We start from the raw sequence: 17,658 nt of genomic DNA on the forward strand, positions 1-17,658 counted from the left end.
CCAGACCATATGAAAGATTTCAAGTAAAGCTGAGAGTTAGGCAGCCTACTGGTCTGGTGTAAGAGCAGTTTGGGTGGGAGGAGCTGAGGGAAGCCTAGGGGTACTCACGCTTCTACATCAATAATTGTGTATGAATGAGGTCAAAACTCTGAATATTGCACAGCCAGGGGGCTAAAAGCTGAACTAATTCACACTCCCTAGACCGCTGTGGAGGTTTACTTTGATCTTGGTCCATGGTATAATATATATATTTTAGCTGAAAGTTTGAGTTAAGCCACTGTTAAAATTCAACCATTCTTTCTTTGAAGGTTAGGATTGTGGAGACATTATGACCAAACATTTTTTTTATTGGTAGCCTACCATAACTAATAGGTCTATTTGGGCTACATTCCACCAAAAAAAGGGGTGGTTTGCTTCTTTTGTTCAGTGAACTTTGCTATCGATACACTCATCGATACACTCACAAATATATTGGAGGTAAATTAGAGAGAGGTGAGACTCTCACCTCATTGTTCCAGACTCTCATCACTTTCCATACAGCATTTTCACCATCAACAGTGATGGGGAGTAGTGAACTACATGTAGTTCAACTAGTAATTTAACTACATTTGCAGTAGCTTTGTGGTTCAAATCAATTCAAATCTAGGTAGGTGTTTTCAGTAGTTAATTAGTATTTTGCCGTGTAGAGGTGTAGCTAACTATTGGAACTTCCCATTACTTTTTTGCAAGAAGAAAAGAAAATATATGTGAAATAGGCAAGAATTTCCTTTCATTTTCAGACCTGACAAATTTTTACTTGAAAAAGTTTTTGTTTTTAATAGGCACATTCTGTTAACACCTGACTCCAGAGTGATCAGTTATTCCAATTTTTAGTCTATGACATTTCAGATTTCGATATATTTTTTATTCACAAAGTAGTTTCAAAGAATAACTTTAGTTGGCAGCAGCTAATGGGGCTCCTGATAAACACTAAATACTAAAACTATATTTTTCTTAAGGGAAGTTTTAGTGTAGCTTAACTTCTTTCAGTGTGAAGTAATTAGTAGCTTGGTAAACTATATTTTCAGAGTAGCTTCCCCAACACGGACCACCAATCACCCTCCTTGTGAATATTGATGTGCCTACAGTCAGAAAGAGAGAATTCAGCAGACAGTAACGGTAGAATCAAAGTGATTCTTTCTCTAACACCCAGCCATATTATGAGTCACACAGAAACCTTGTATCGCAGATACTGGACTCTGTTTCAGGTATTCATTCATTAAGGATGTAAGCCTACAGTTTGTACTACTCATCCCCTGCTTTAATAACCATGTTATAAGTGGCCTAATATATTCAGTACATTTGGAACGAAGTCGCTCGGCATTTACATTACAATGCTGTCTCTTTTCCACACCTATGCTGTCCAATAGCATGCTCTGTCTCATGCTTTTTAATGCAGATGACGAGCGACTCATTTCATCGCATGTTGTTCATGGAGGCAGCTGCCATGTGAGGTTTTGGATTGACAGTTCTAAACTGTTGCTTGTGTTCTGGCCCGGGAGGGATCACAGCCATGTTTCTTATGTAAACAGGCTCATGTGAAAAAAAATGAACTGTGCTTGCCATTGATGTTTTGTGCATTTTAATTAGCTTTCCGAAATTGCTTCACGACACCTCCCACACAATCAACGAAGCTGGCCAACATTTTCTCACAAACCCATTTTCAAAAAAATTTCTCCCACTCTTTAATGCAGACCTTCTTCTTCTGCTGGTTGTTACTATGGTATCATGCTCTAATCCTATTCTCTCCCTAACTGTCAATCTTGTTTTCTTCCTGAAACCCCATTCTTTACCCCCCTCTCTTCCCCATTCCCCTCAAACCTCTTACCCCTCACCACTCTCTTCCCCCTACCCCACAAAACCGCTTCCCCCTCACCCCATACTTTCCCTTATTGCCTCAGTATCCACCCCAGCCCCCTTCCTTCCTCTCCTGTCCCTGATGAATGTGTTACATATGGATTCCCCACTCTCCCCTTCGCCTCTCTCCCTCTTTTGTGTCCGGCCCTCTCAACTTGTGTGGGCAGAGTTGAAGTGAATGGCTCTGTTTCGGTTGTATTGTTGTCGGGCTCCTTTGGCCTCCATATGCACCACCACCACCAGACTGGCTTTCGGATGTAGCGTGGCATTATATGTATATATTCTTATTCCATTCCATTACTTAGATTTGTGTGTATTAGGTAGTTGTTGTGGAATTGTTAGATTATATGTTAGATATTGCTGCACTGTCGGAACTAGAAGCACAAGCATTTCGCTACACTCGCAATAACATCTGCTAACCATGTGTATGTGACCAATACGATTTGATTTGATGTGCCTGCTGGGGTTTCACGGATGTGCATACTATGCATGAAACGTGTGTGTGTGTGTGCTGAGGGGAGCAGGAAAGTATTCTATGTCCCCCTCAATACCTGCCAACTCCACTAACATGCAGTGGCACACACGTATTCTTAATTGCCCATCTTTGACAGTCCTGTGTATTTAACGCAGGGTCCCCGGTCCTTGTTTTTGTTCAGCATCGCGGTGCGCGTCGCAGAGCTGGGGCCCGTCCTCCCGCCCCATTGTAACTGTTACAGGCCAAACAAAGCACCCTGCCACCACGACGCAACCCCCTAACCCCCCATCCATGTCTGTGTATGTGTGTGTGTGTGTGTGTGTGTGTGTGTGTGACACGTCATTAAACTCAGGCATGATTCATGGCAGCCTCAGTTGCTCTGTAGTGCTCATCCATAGACAAATGATCTGTCTGTAAGGCTCCGGCTGATGAGTGACGGTCAGGGCAGCACATCACATAAGGCCCAGATACTGCTCTGCTCCCTCACTCCTACATAGACGCATGAAAATGACTCCGGCTATCACACTGTAGTGTACAGGGCCTGCACTCTCTCTCTGGGTCTCTCTCAGTCTGCTACTCTGACTGTCTCTTCTATCTAAATCTGTCTGTCTGTCTCTCTTTCTCTCCCTCCCTGTTTTGTTCTGTTGCGACTCCTCTCACCCCGTCTGGACTCCTGCGCTGGGCGGGGACGGGTCACACACTGGTGTCACCCTGGCTCTAGTGACAGGGTTTTTCTGTTTGACACTTAGGCTGCCATGAATGATTGTGCAAGGGAGTGCAAAGTGTGAGGGTGCTCCTCTCCTCTCTTTCTATCTTCTTTGTTTACCCCTTTCCCAACACAGAAATATTTAAAAAACAAGTCAACTAAGTTTTTACATCTTTCATGAAGCCTTACGGCTGTGTTTAGGTAGGTAGACCATTTGATGACCCTTCTTGAACATCTAAGTCCCGTTTCAGCCAATGTAAGGATGATCTGAAGTTCAGTGTTGTGACACTGAACAGGCCTCAAGATGACTCGCCGACTGCCAATAGCAGTAACCCTATGGCTTGTGAGTATACAGATGTAGGATATTAATTTGATCCCTCTTTTGTTGCTGAGAATTTGCAGGAAATGCAGGAAATGCAAACTTGAACTGTATTCGAGGTTTAAAAAGGCTTCAAAAGTTTGTAATTTCCACTTTAAAATGTCAGACTTCATTTGCCCTGATGAAAAATGTATCAACACTTACAAAAATTTGCCATGAATTATAATTCATATAATAATTAACATTTCCTGTTGCAAGATTATTTTCCTGCTGTAGAAAACTGGCTCAAATTAAGATCCTACACTACCATTTTTGGTTCCAGGTAGAACTCTTTTGGGTTCCATGTAGAACCCTCTGTGTAAAGGGTACTATATGGAACTCAAAAGGGATCTAACTGGAACCAAAAAGGTTCCACTATAGGGACAGCCGAAGAACCCTTTAAGATTCTAGATGAGAATATTTGTATTTATTTAACCTTTATTTAACTAGGCAAGTCAGTTAAGAACAAATTCTTATTTACAACGACGACCTAGGAACAGCGGGTTAACTGCCTTGTTCAGGGGCAGAACAACAGATTTTTACCTTGTCAGCTCGGGGATTTGATCTAGCAACCTTTCGGTTACTGGCTCAACGCGCTAACCACTAGGTTACCTGCTGAAAGATGAGTAATAATGAGAGATGAGTAATACCTCTTGTTAGGCTACTTGAGCAGTATGTGTGAGTTTATTCACTGTTGAAGGACTCTGATTTGGAACTGTCTGAACTGACTCATCTTAGCCGGGCTGAAATCAGGAGATGCAATTCAAAACAGCAGAGCCATAACGATGACACATTCTGTCTGTTCTTGCGACCGAGACAGAACATTTAGCAGGACTCAACTAAATATGCAGCATCAGATAGACGTCTGGAGTGCATGTGTGGGTGGATGTGAAGGGACGGAGGAAAGGGTGGGGTGGGTGTTGAGAATGAGAAGTGAAAGCTCCATATATCAGAGGTGCTTGAAGCGGGGAGTCTGCCTGTTTGAGGAGTTAAGGATAATCTTTTTAGGAGTGGAACAGCCCCAGAGGGCAGACAGCCTCCCTCCTCCCAGATACCCAGAGGAGAGCCAGTGGAGTGTTGGAGGCTCTGATAGAGAGCCAGCTGATCTCCATCCTCAGACACACTCAGGTGACCGGCCTCATTTATCTCTCAGCGGGGCGTGGCTCCCTCCTGGCTTTGTTTGTGTGTGTAGCCCCTGGAGCCCTGAGGGAGCGTGTGTGTGTGTGTGTGTGTATTTCATTGGGGGTAGGGGTCAAAAAAGAGGACGGGGGGGTTGTCCAGATGAGCCATCGCAGATGTGCACCTCCCTCCCTCCGACTATGTCCGTCCATCAGTAGAGCAGAGAGTGGAGTGGAGCGAGTGCTTTAGGCACCCTGGGTCATTTGTCATCTTGGTGGATGACACATTGTAGAGGAGAGGCACAGCACCGCTGAGAATCACATTCAACACAGTCACTGACTGATAGGATTACGCAATCGCCACGGCAACGTCTGTCCCGCTGTTGTTCAGCCACGGTGAATATCAATTCAATATTTTTTCATGTTTTTTTTTTTACTCCTAGAGCTGTCCTAAGGTACAGAGCAAGTGTGCCACTGTAACCTTATGGATTCTAAGCTGATTCCAGTCATTCATAACAAAACAGAATGATATCAATCTTGATCCAATTGAACACAAGTGATATTTTGCTCAGTTTGCTTTTAAATATATTTTTTTTGACCACACAAAACAGACCATCCACACCAAAGGACATTAGGTGGAACTAAAAACCTATAGCTCTGGTAACTGTGTGTCAATAAAAGTCTATATGTGACACCGTGACCTTGCTGACCTCAGCTCCATATAAAACCATTCGCCATTGGAAGGCCAGTGCTCCCATAATAGCTAATCATACTAGAACCTCCATGTGACATTTTCCACCAGTGTGTGGTAAGTGCAAATGAAGGGTTATGACCAGTAACCTCATGGTTGACCCCCGCTCCCTTCCTTCTCCTCTCCCTCCCAGCCTGTTCATTCACCTTTTAGCACCTCTGTGCTTCCCTTAAAAGACATTTGATTGCATAAGCCAGAGTGGAGAAACTGGTTTCCTCCATAGTATGGTGGAAAGCACAAGTGCTAATTTTGGAAGTGCAGGGGATTCCTCAGTGGGAATACCCAGTGCCCACACAGACCAGGCAGTTACAGAGAAAGCAGAAGTGGAGAAGGAGGACGGAGAGAAGGAGCAGAACACCAGGGCCGAGGGGACGGTACCGTAACACGAGAACCATATCCTCATTCAGTAACACGGCAGTCCTTGTGACTCAAGGCAATGCTTGCAATCACTACTACGCAACATAGCTCTGCGTCATAGTTTTGTGGTCAAACCATGTTACCATAGTTACCGAAGGGAGTTATTGTTTGGTGTGAATTATTTTTAATTCAGGGCATTTCTAGAAATAGAGCAGTAAGAAAATGTGTTAAGAAAAGCCACAAAAAAAAGCCACAAAGCCTGAAAGAGGACACGGTCCATCCTTCTCTTTCAAATTAAAGGCTGGACTAGACGTTGAATTGACGTCTGTGCCCAGTGGGCTAATTTCCAACTTGACCCTCCAGAAACTTTGCTGCTGTCAAAAGTCCACTGACTTAGCTAGCAGGTGCAGCTCAAATTGTTATCTGATACCTCAGGAGTGCTTGAAAGAGATATGGCTGCAGTGGATAGTGAGAAAGTTAAAGACACAAATATCATAACAACCCCCCCCCCTAAAATAAATGCGAACCTCCCCTGTTATTGTAATGGTGAGAGTTTAGCATGTCTTGTGGGTATGATATTTGTGCGTCTGTAACTTTCTCACTCAACATTAGTCACGATTCATTGAGGATAATCCAGAATCATGGTAGCATCCACATTAATGTAGAAGTGTTTAGAAACATATTCTATTCTTATGTACAGTTAAAGTGACTCCAAAATCACAATATATTACTTACCATTCATTTCTACTGGGCATAAAGTCATCTGAAACACAAACAAAACAAACAGCAAATGCATCCAACAAATTTGTAAGGACCATTAGCCTGATGTAGTCATTGCGTGCTATGAATATGGGACCAAATACTTAACTTTTTACTACTTTAATACACATATGTGAATTTGTCCCAATACTTTTGGTCCCCTAAAATGGGGGGGGACTATGTACAGAAACTGCTGTAATTTCTAAACAGTTCACCTGATATGGATGAAAATACCCACAAATCAAAGCAGACAGTCTGCATTCTAACCATAGTCATTGTATCATTTCACATCCAAAGTGCTGGAGTACAGAGCTAAAACAACAAAAAAATGTGTCACTGTCCCATTACTTTTGGAGCTCACTGTATATCAAAGTGTTGGAAGTGCAGGGGATTCCTTAGTGGGAATACCCAGTGCCCACACAGACCAGGCAGTTACAGAGAAAGCAGAAGGAGGATGGAGAGAAGAAACAGAAAGCCAGGGCTGAGGGGATGTGGAAGTCACAGGAGGTTGGTGGCACCTGAAATGGGGAGGACGGGTTCATGGTAATGACTAGCGCGAAACAGATGGAATGGTATCAAATACATCAAACACATAGTTTCCATGTGTTTGACGCCATTCCATTCGCTCCGTTCCAGCCATTATTATGAGCCGTCCTCCCCTCAGCAGCCTCCGTGGTGGAAGTACAGTACAGTATCGTGATAACCGTATCCTCATTTAGTAATGACCTTGTGACTGAGGGCAATGCTTGCAATCACTAATACGCAACATAGCTCTGCATCATAGTTTTGTGGTCAAACCTAATTTCCATAGTTACTGACGGGAGTTGTTGTTTGGTGTAAATAGCTTTTCATTCAGGGCATTTCTGGAAATAGAGCAGTAAGAAAATGTATGTGTTATTAAGAAAAGCCTAAAAAAATACTTTAGAGGAACAAAGCCTTAAAGAGGACACAGACCATCTTGCTCTTTTAAATAAAAGACTGGAATTTCAGGATCGAATGCAAAATTCCAAGCTCAGTCAATTCAACGTCTATTCCACGATGGTTCAATGTAATTTCATTGAAATGATGTGGAAACAACGTTGATTCAACCAGTATGTGACCAGTGGAGAGAGAAGAGAGAGCGAGAGTCTGTGTGCGTGTGCGTGTGCGTGTGTGTGTGTGAGTGACTGAGTGAGTGAGTGAGTGAGTGAGGGACTCCACTCCTGTGTCAGTGATGTGGGGCAGAGGGGTTTCCCTGAGATAAGTCACTCACTACACACGTTCCCCATCGACATCCCTCCCCATCGACATCCCTACAGCTCCGGGCCAGACGTTGCTGAGCTTGGCATATTGCCAGCTGTGACGGAAGGCTGTGGTCTCTGTGTGTAAGCGCTCCTGTCACTCACAGACAGGCGCTAGGGAGCTAGTGCCTTGTGTCAATAGAGACAGATAGCGTGGATGAGCTAAAGGAACCAGTGACAAGGATGAGGTCATTCCTCCAGGAGATCAGACAATCAGAACTATTGTCTCAGGGGGCTTGCAAATCCATGCACGATCCCACAGCTAAAAACTCAACTACGTTGTGGTTGGTTGTGTGCGAGGTAGGCTTCACTACTACTGTCAGGCACTGTCTTGTTTGACATTTTATAGAGGGCCACACTGCATGCCGTTCACTACAAAGAAACTCCCTGATAGCAGTTATTAAGATATTTCGACACTGCCTCAATGTCCAGGCAATAGCCTGAATGAGTCAGTACGCAGTAGGTTGAGAGAGAAAAGATGCCCCCAAGTGCATGTTATTGAGAAGAGAAGCCATGCTTTTCAATATCCCCAGGCATGAGCTCTCTTACTCTGACATGTGTTGTATGGCACCTGTGCGCTCGCTGTTTGGAAAGACCTCTTTGCATAGGCACGGTGCCGGATCAGTCAGCCGTGGGTGGCCGGAATCGGATCCCGTATTTACTCTGAAACAAAGAATTGAGTACGCGGCAGCTCAGAGCGAGTATACAGTTTCCTCCTGCAGTCCAGTTGATCAACAGGATGGTGATGAAACCATACGCGACACCTGATGAGGATCCATTTCATCGTGAGTGCCTCGGCTGCTGTTTTCTGTTCAGACCTCACGCTCTGTTGTTATATCATCATAGCTCCACTCATTGGCCTCGTTAAGTTATGTCTTTCTTTGAAGTTCTTTAAGCCTTTTAGAGACCTTGTTTATTTTACATTTAATAAAAAGGTCTGCCCCAAACTGGCATTTTTTATCAACATTTCTTATACAAACATGACTTAATAACTTAAATTTGTTCCATCGAATAGGATACCACAATCAATATCACTCAATTGGTGATTCCAAAAATACATCCTGAATGATTTTCAATCACCAGCCACAAGTACTGGAGTAATGAAGTCACTACTACTATTCAAATGGCCGTAGCTGGTTTAAACAGAGCAAATTAAATTTGAATGAAACTTAACTAAGAAAGGCCTTCTCTGAAATAAGGTCAAATACATTGTGCTTAGATGAATAATTAATCAATCCCTGAGTTATGTCTTTAATGAACTACTAAATCTAATAAGTGAATGGGGATTTTAATAATTGATTAATTGGCTTCCATCCAACCCCTAACTTCTTCACGAATAGTCAGTTAGCCCATGCTCTTTCTTTGATGCTTCAGCCTTTGCAATATGAATTTATTCAATTCTTTAACATAACAGATATGTCCTTCACCATATTTGTTACCATGTCCATTGAACCTCACTGAACTGAAAAATGACAACCCAGTAATCCACACAGCATTATATTAGGTGCCTGCCTTGGAACCATGTGTTCTTCTGTTATTGTCACTGGTTGTGACTGCCACCTGTCCATGTAGACAGCACCCATCCACCCACAATTAACAATGGGCCATTTGAGCAAATAGAGCAAGACGACACCACAACTGACATATAGAACTGTCTTGTTCTACAACTGACTTATAGAACTGTCTTATAGAACTGTCTTGTTCTACAACTGTCTTATAGAACTGTCTTGTTCTACAACTGACTTATAGAACTGTCTTGTTCTACAACTGACTTATAGAACTGTCTTGTTCTACAACTGACTTATAGAACTGTCTTGTTCTACAACTGACATATAGAACTGTCTTGTTCTACAACTGACATTTAGAACTGTCTTGTTCTACAACTGACATATAGAACTGTCTTGTTTAACAACTGACATATAGAACTGTCTTGTTCTTGACCGGTGTGTATAAAGGGTTAACTTGCCACACACGTGTGTTTTCAGCAGGGCTTTAGCCTTTTGGGGACCCTAGGCGAGATTTGGTTTGAAGGCCCCCCTCACCTCGTGGGCAAAACATTTTAGTGGCCCCTCTCTTGACGGCAGAGATAAAAAATGTACTGCAATTCTACACATTTTGCCATGGGGCGGAGTTAAATGTTGCAATTTCATGCAATTCTACTCATTTTGCCATGTGTGGAGAAAGTTTTTCAGTTTAAAAGCTAATTTCGTGAATATAATTTTGTGATATTTTTGGTGCTTTTTTCACAAGTATGTGGTGAATTTTCAAAACTAAGTACAAACTCTATCTTATGTTCAGAATTTTTGATTGTGCCTTCATTGGGGTTTCACACATCGTTCATACGAAATCAAAGTTGTCAGTGAAATACCATGAGAACATTTAGTGTAGTGACCAATACATCCAGTAGTGATTTTAGCAAGTAAACCTTGGTGGGGCAAACCCTCAAAAAACGTTTTAGATGCATGCCAGCAAAGCCACAACACAACACAAAACAATACATTAATTGCATTATAATGATGACAAACAATGCCCACAAACTGTTAAAAACATAGCTGATATGGCTGACTTGCTTAAACAAATGTGGTTTCTACTGACAATTGAGATGTACAAACTATGGCATAAGGGGACGATGACCGGATAAGAAGCAATCCGTAATTTTGATTAAGACATTAATGAGCGAGCTAGGACGGACGTAGTCAATATAACTATTTGTTCAGCACTGTTGAAATGTACAGCGACAGAATTCAGAACATGGGCCGTTCTTACAGTATTCTCCCTGTACACCAAGTCAGAACCATAGGATAAATAAAGGGGGAATATAAGCAGACAATGAAAGCTCTTACAATATTTGATGATTACATTTCTCTAAAACAGGCACCACCAAGTCAGAACAGTAGGCTAAGTTATGAAGGCGAAAGGGACCAAATGATTAGGGTGAGGCACATGGGCTACTAACGGCTTACTACACAACATACACTTAGTATTACTTTGTTAGCTACAGTATAGATATCTCCCTGCCATATTACATAATTTATGCAGCAGCATACAATACTTTTTTGGAGTCACCTTGTTGTGCTGTGCTCACTTGAAAAGGAAGGTGGCGCGGAGGTCCTTCGTGGGCAAATTTTGTCATCAAACTTTGTCATCAAAGTCTGGCATTCTCAGGATGTATGCTGCTTTCAAGACAACTGGGAACTAGGGGGAAAAAAAGTTAGTCACTGATTCCTTCCAAACCACTCATTGCTGAATTAGCGATTTCCAACTAGTTGTGTAATGTTTATGTCCAATAGCAGATGAGCACCGATATGTTTTATCTATACTTTCTCTTCATATGACAAGGATTGGGGCGGCAGCATAGCCTAGTGGTTAGAGCGTTGGACTAGTAACTGAAAGGTTGCAAGTTCAAATCCCCGAGCTGACAAGGTACAAATCTGTCGTTCTGCCTCTGAACAAGGCCGTAAACCCACTGTTCCTAGGCCGTCATTGAAAATAAGAATTTGTTCTTAACTGACTTGCCTAATTAAATAAAGGTTAAAAAAATAATAAATTGAAAGGATTTGCCAGTAGATTGTCAACTTGATTGATGATGCTTGCTAGCTAAGATTTTGAAAGTATGACGTTGACATGATCAGTCCGATCAAAGCTACAGTAGATATGTGATTTGACGTAATTTTATCTGTGGCCAATGACTTTGAGCCTTCTTGGATGGACACTTCTAATGTAACTCTATGGCAGCACCCAAGGGGCTTGATATTTCTAGCTCTCCCCGTAGATTTTGCGGTGATGTATTGTCCACATGAGTGACAGAACACTGAACCAATCACGGCGCAACTAGAGAACGTTACCAACCCCTACGCTCCGTATTTTCTGCTTGCTGCCCCACCAACACAGAAAGCACTGAGCTAGACTGAAACACCTGCATTTTGGAGCTGCCTTCCTCAAGAAAACAAAAAAGAGACCATGCTTGTCTGTGGCTTTATTAACTCAATGCTTTTTAAAATTATTTGTATTTTTTTTTACATTGTTTGCAAACTGATATGTGACATGTATTAATGCAAAAATAACAGCAATCTTTGTTTTTTGCTGAACAGGTGGGGCTATTTAGTCTCCATTTCATAATTTTAACAACCATTTAATCCAATAGCAAAAATACAGGGCAAATATACACTGAGTGAACAAAACATTAGGAACATATTCCTAATATCGAGTTGCACCCCCTTTTGTTCTCAGAACAGCCTCGATTTGTCAGGGCATGGACTCTACAAAGGTGTCGAAAGCGTTCCACAGGGACGCTGGCCCAAGTTGACTCCAATGCTTCCCACAGTGGTGTCAAGTTGACTGGAAGTCCTTTGGGTGGTGGACCATTCTTGATACACACAGGAAACTGTTGAGCGTGAAAATCTCAGCAACGTTGCAGTTCTTGACACACTCAAATGTGTGTGCCTAGCACCTACTACCATATCCGTTCAAAGGCACTTAAATCCTTTGTCTTGTCCATTCACCCTCTGAGTGGCACACATACACAATCCATGCCTCAATTGACAAGGATTTTTTTTTTTTTAAAGATCCTTCTGTAACCCATCTCCTTCCCTTTGTCTACACTAGTTAAAGTGGATTTAACAGGTGACATCAATAAGGGATCATAGCTTTCAACCAGATTCACCTGGTTAGTCTATGTCATGGAAAGAGCAGGTGTTGCTAATGATTTATGCACTCAGTGTAATTTTCCATACAGTATTTGACTAACTTGACATACACCATAAAAAAAATTTTTTTATCCAATGGCAGGTTGTGAGCATGTTGAGAAATATGTCAATCTTAGTTTCATTGTCCTTATACAGTACATAGGACAAATCATCAGAAATAGAAGTATTGTAAAGTAGTTGGCTATTGTCAAAATGTAGCACGGTGTTGTATGCCATTTCTGCTCCATGCGACATTGTACAAGATCACCGTTTCTATGTGACTTGTCAACGGATACCGTTTCACCAGTCTCTCTGCTTGAAACGTACCCCCAGTGCCTGGTTGGTAATTGGGCCATGATTACTACAAGTTTAGATAGCTGCGTGAACTAACTTATCAATCAAAAAAGGCTTAGCTGACATGGGCTAATTGAGTGATTGTCAGTGAATGACATAACTAGAGGAAAACTGCTGATGCACAACCACAGTTCGAAATTGCACCTTGTGTATTCTACTATTCTAACGCTAAACAGTAAGTTAAGACCCCAACTGAGTTCCCCCTTCAAAAAAATGTAAGCGTTTGTTTTTGTTGGTTGGGGCCCCCTAGCGGCCGGGGGCACTAGACAACCACCTTTATCATTTATGCCTAGGGCCGGCCCTGGTTTTCAGTGGGAGTGAGCAGCTGCCATTCAGCAGGCACTGAGGAGTACTGACTGCAACAAACGCGCAACTGTATATGACGGAAGGGAGGGAGGGAGTGAGTGAGCGTGTTAATATAGCAGCGGTCCCATAACAGCACATTCACACTCTTCGAGTGTGTGTGTTTGTCCACACAGAGCTCGAACCACTGCATTCAATAAGCATTCAAACGGAGAAGGGGAGAGGGAAACGCTGGTACTTATCTGAACAAGCTCCCACACATGCTGAGGGGCCAAGGCCATTCCCACTGGCGATATTACTGCAGTAGATTGCTTTGACGCCAGCAGCAAGACATACCCCATGCGGCAGAGACGCGTCGCATTTGTCGCTGGTAAAAAGCTACTGGGGCGCCTATTTACCAACCCCCGCGATTATCCTTATATTTTGTTTCGGTTTATCGCACTGTGCTCTGCTGAGAGTATGTGTATTCGGCACCTTGCGTTCGTCAACCAGTGTATTTTGGCCGCTGCTTGAAACTGACAAACATTGTTCCTTGACGCGCCCGAAACGTCTGTAGAGGAGACGCCAGGGAGCGGTTGTTGTGGAGCAGGTTTGGATATTTAGCGATAAATGCCACTCAGCCAGAACGTGCAGTCGTCTGTGAGCACGCTGTCGCCGACGTCGATAGACTGCTGCTTCGCAAATCGGATTTTTTACACTGATCTTTTAAAATCATGATTTGACAAATGGGTTAATTATTTCCATGTAAGAGCCTACTACGAAGACAGGTCAATAGAAGTACGCATGGATGCTTGTATAATGTAGTCACACAACGATAGTTCCTGCAGAGGTATTCAGTTAATATCAATCACCATCGAAAAAAAGCATTTTTGCGGTATTGCATCAAAATGCCGGCGGGAATGAAGCCCCTGGAAAAGTTTTTGAAGAAACAGACAACGGCGCTCACTCGAGCTGGTGGCTTTGGGGAGAAGGCGACTGGCACTGGCGCTTCTCGGCGGCGAGCCAGCCTGTCTCGGGTGGTTCCGTTTTTCAGGGAGACTTCTCCAGAGAGCGGTCCGGCCAGGGAGGTGTTCAGCCCGGACGCTGAGGAAGCACCGTGCTGGCCCTCGGCCACTGCGGACATTAGGAGCCCGTCACTGTCTAGCGATGAGCAAAGCTCCGAGGCGAGTCTGGACACGAGCTGGACCCCGCTGCCTGCGGACACACCGGACAACCTGGCGCTGGCGCTCCTGGACAGTGTGGCGGGCAAACGATATGGCAACTGCACAGGTAAATGGACCTCGTCAATCAACCGCATTTATACTACACAATGAATCCACCTATTAGCCCGTCAATCATCACACTCAGTGGTTTGACTAATTCCTCAACTGTTTCACACCAAATCATGGTGTCCTTGCGTTTCACTTTTGCAAATTAGCCAAGCAATTCACTTGTCAAAGGAGTGTAGTCTATCCAGGAACCCAAAACTACCATTTGGTCCTTGATTGGGCTATATCCTAGTCTATAGGCCTACATAGGCTATTGAAAATAACTAACTAAGCTTTTGCTTAATTTCTCCTTTTGCTCATAACAATAACAGAAACCCCAAATAATCAGTCAGTGATCCATTCCAGGCTGTAGAATTAGGGATTCGGCGGTGGTTGGTGCCGAAGGGTTCCTTCCCATCATTGCCTTGTTATAGTATCTGATTCAACGGTTACATAAGAACGGCTGTCCTCGTTAAGAAAAAATGAAAGTCTGTTGTTAAAAGGGATGGTCCAGATGTTTCTCACGCCTCAGAAAAGAAGACCTCGCAAATAGAATCATATTTACGTGTTAATGGCACTTAAACCCAAAACGAAACTCTCCCAAAATCTAATGTCGGGTTCAGTTTATTCAACATAACATTTTGACCGAGCTCATTTGCATTTGCCCATTACAGTAGCAGCATGTCTTTCATATGGAAACTGGCTGCTTCATGATCGGTCATGGAGGATCGCGCTAGTCTTCGCACATTGGCTGCTGAGCTTCTGCGCTTATTTATTTATTTCTAAAAAGGAGGTCATGATTCTCATCCTAAAATCCAATGTTTCTGTTGGCAGCTAAAGAGCAGACGATACAATGGGTTTAATAATGTTTTATTCTGGATTGGGCCAACATTATTATCCTAAAGGGTTTGATCCAAAATGATTTTGTATCACAAGGGTTTGTGAGGAGATGAGGATGCAGAATTCAAATAATATTATGTTGAACATTTTGTAAACTAATCCAGAAGACACCATTGCACATTTTAAAGAAGAGTAATATCCGCACCCTACATATTGGTAGCCTTTCTCTCCATATTGCCTGTGAGTATAACAAATAGGAATTAGTATCATTAGCGTCAAAGATACAACCAGAGTGGCTATGCATCTGGTGTGTGTGTGTGTGTGTGTGTGTGTGTGTGTGTGTGTGTGTGTGTGTGTATGTATGTGTATGTGTGTGTGTCATAGATCTATTGACTCTGCCCTTTAGACTCTCCAAATTGAAATTTGGCGGTTGTGACCAATTTTTAAATTAAACCCAGACAGGGTTAGGGAGTAACTGATTAATCAGTTACATGTAATCTGATTACGAAAAATGAACTGTAATCAGTTACGTTGCCAGCAAAAATATGAATCAAATTACAGATACTTTTGTAAAACTAGATGATTACTTATTTGATTACTTTGAAATTCAGAAAGCATATTTGCGGGGAAAAAACATTCCATTCAATTTAGCTTTGAAAAAGGGTTTAAGTTTGTTCCACCTGTCGATTCTGACTCCGTTATCGGTAATTAATCTCTCCTCATTTGTCTTTCAAGCTTCCACCTGGGTTTAAATCTTCCTGATATCCAATAAGGAGGGGACTTGTTGGGCGTCTCAAATAGAACCAAGTTCTACTTTAGCCAATGTGGCCAGTGAGGTTGGCATGTAATGCCTCTAAAGGGAAAAGTAATCTTAAACTGAATCAGATTATGTTGCTGAGTTTCGGTAATCCAAAAATTAGGCTACTGATCACAATTTTGGACAGGTAACGGATTACAACTAGAAAGCAACCTACGCAACGCTGAGCCCAGATATGAGTACGCTGTTATATAGCAGCCGTAAACATATGTATGTGATGGGAGCTGGTGATGGGTTCTTGGAATGGTGCCAGAGAAGATTCCCAAGCAGTTGTTGTTGAAGGCAAGTAGGTTAGTGGTTATGATGTGACGTATGCCTATCCTGTGGGGGATGGTTGGTGGGTGGTACGCTGCATTAGATGACACCCCCGCTGTCAATGTCTACCTTTGAGTGAAGCCTCCAGTATGTCCATTTTTACTATGCAGCTTTGCCATTGCCATACCTCATTGTGAGATATTGTTTTTCTTCTTCTCCACTGCTTATCTCAACAAGTCCTGCAGTAACAGGATTTAACAGAGTTTTCCAAGGTGGATTGCCAAGGCTTCCTGTGTAACATGCAGATTTTGATCCCAGCCAATCCTCGAATTCTGCTCGATTTATCTGTTGTATTGACGCATGATGTGGGTTTCGCACACTGTAACACTAGTTGCCGGGTCTCTCTGGAAAATCCAATAGATTTATGAAGTACGACTGTGATGTGCTGTTCAGGCATTATTACGGGCAACAATGAACCGCTCAATAGAATATGATCAGGAAATGTCTCAGAATGAACACCTGCAATTAACTGTGTGGAGGACTCTTATTGAGACCCACTGTTTAGTGATAATTCACATCAGTTCCTGGTGCTCTGTTGCAGGAGGAATCTGCTCTACCTATGTTATTTTAGTGCATAAGGGTTCAATGCACCTCCAGCAAATTCTCACAGAACTACTCTGCTTGTGGGCAACCATCCCCCGTTATGCATTGTAAAGCCAGTGTACCTCCTGTCCGATGACCCCTTGACCTCGCTGACCTGCTCCCCGGGTCATCCTGTGTGTTTCTGTCAATCTGACTGAGCATGCTCAAATTCCTCTCTCTTGCTCTTGTTTTTTGTTGTTGTCAATTTCCCCCTACTGTATTCTACAGGAAAAGGCATATCTCCACTGCATCGTTCATAAGAAGAGAGATGCAGCATAGTATTGCTAGGGATTGAATTGGCTTTGTATAGCAGCCAATGGTCATGTTTGAGACAGCAGGTGTGATTCCAGAATGCATATCTGATTCCGAATGAATCAAAATGGGAGATTTTATTGATAAATGGGTTAAAGTTAAACCTTATCTATGTATGCTTTTGAGTTTGACAAATACATATACAGAGAACTTGGTTGTCGTACGTCTGAAAGAGGGTTCATGAGAGTTCATCTGGTCCATTCCAAAAGGCCACTATTTTGTTTGACTTTCATTTTTTTTCTCAGACTCATTTTTCTCTTTGACTTAATTCACTCCAGCGAGCTGCGTTGGTGTTATAAACACTCAGGGAACTACAACCCAGATCGCTTTTAAATATGTTTCATCTCCTTTAACCTGTTTCTTGGAGGGCCGAGCTCACTGCTGTTTGGATGGGGATGTTCTAGAATATGTCGAAAATCTGAAAAAGCGTGGCTAATCCAGGATTAGTTAACAACAGCGGACCAGATTGAGCGGACCTGCCCACCCTTACATGTGGAGCAGAA

The 17,658-nt window shown here is 42.8% G+C and overlaps 1 protein-coding gene across 2 annotated transcripts in view; it reads left to right on the forward strand.

Moving 5' to 3' along the window:
* The first annotated feature begins 12,956 nt into the window (after nt 1–12,956).
* The window catches only part of LOC115197113 (rap guanine nucleotide exchange factor-like 1), a 31,204-nt gene continuing 26,502 nt past the window's right edge, over nt 12,957–17,658 (forward strand). The window contains exon 1 of one of the 2 annotated variants that reach the window (XM_029758305.1): nt 12,957–14,311. In XM_029758305.1, coding sequence (XP_029614165.1) covers nt 13,930–14,311 — 382 coding nt within the window. In that variant the 5' untranslated portion in view covers nt 12,957–13,929. The remainder of the gene's footprint in view (nt 14,312–17,658) is intronic. The other variant, XM_029758316.1, reaches the window with a different exon arrangement.

The sequence above is a fragment of the Salmo trutta genome, chromosome 1, assembly GCF_901001165.1.
Source record: "Salmo trutta chromosome 1, fSalTru1.1, whole genome shotgun sequence".
NCBI classification, from domain to species: domain Eukaryota; kingdom Metazoa; phylum Chordata; class Actinopteri; order Salmoniformes; family Salmonidae; genus Salmo; species Salmo trutta.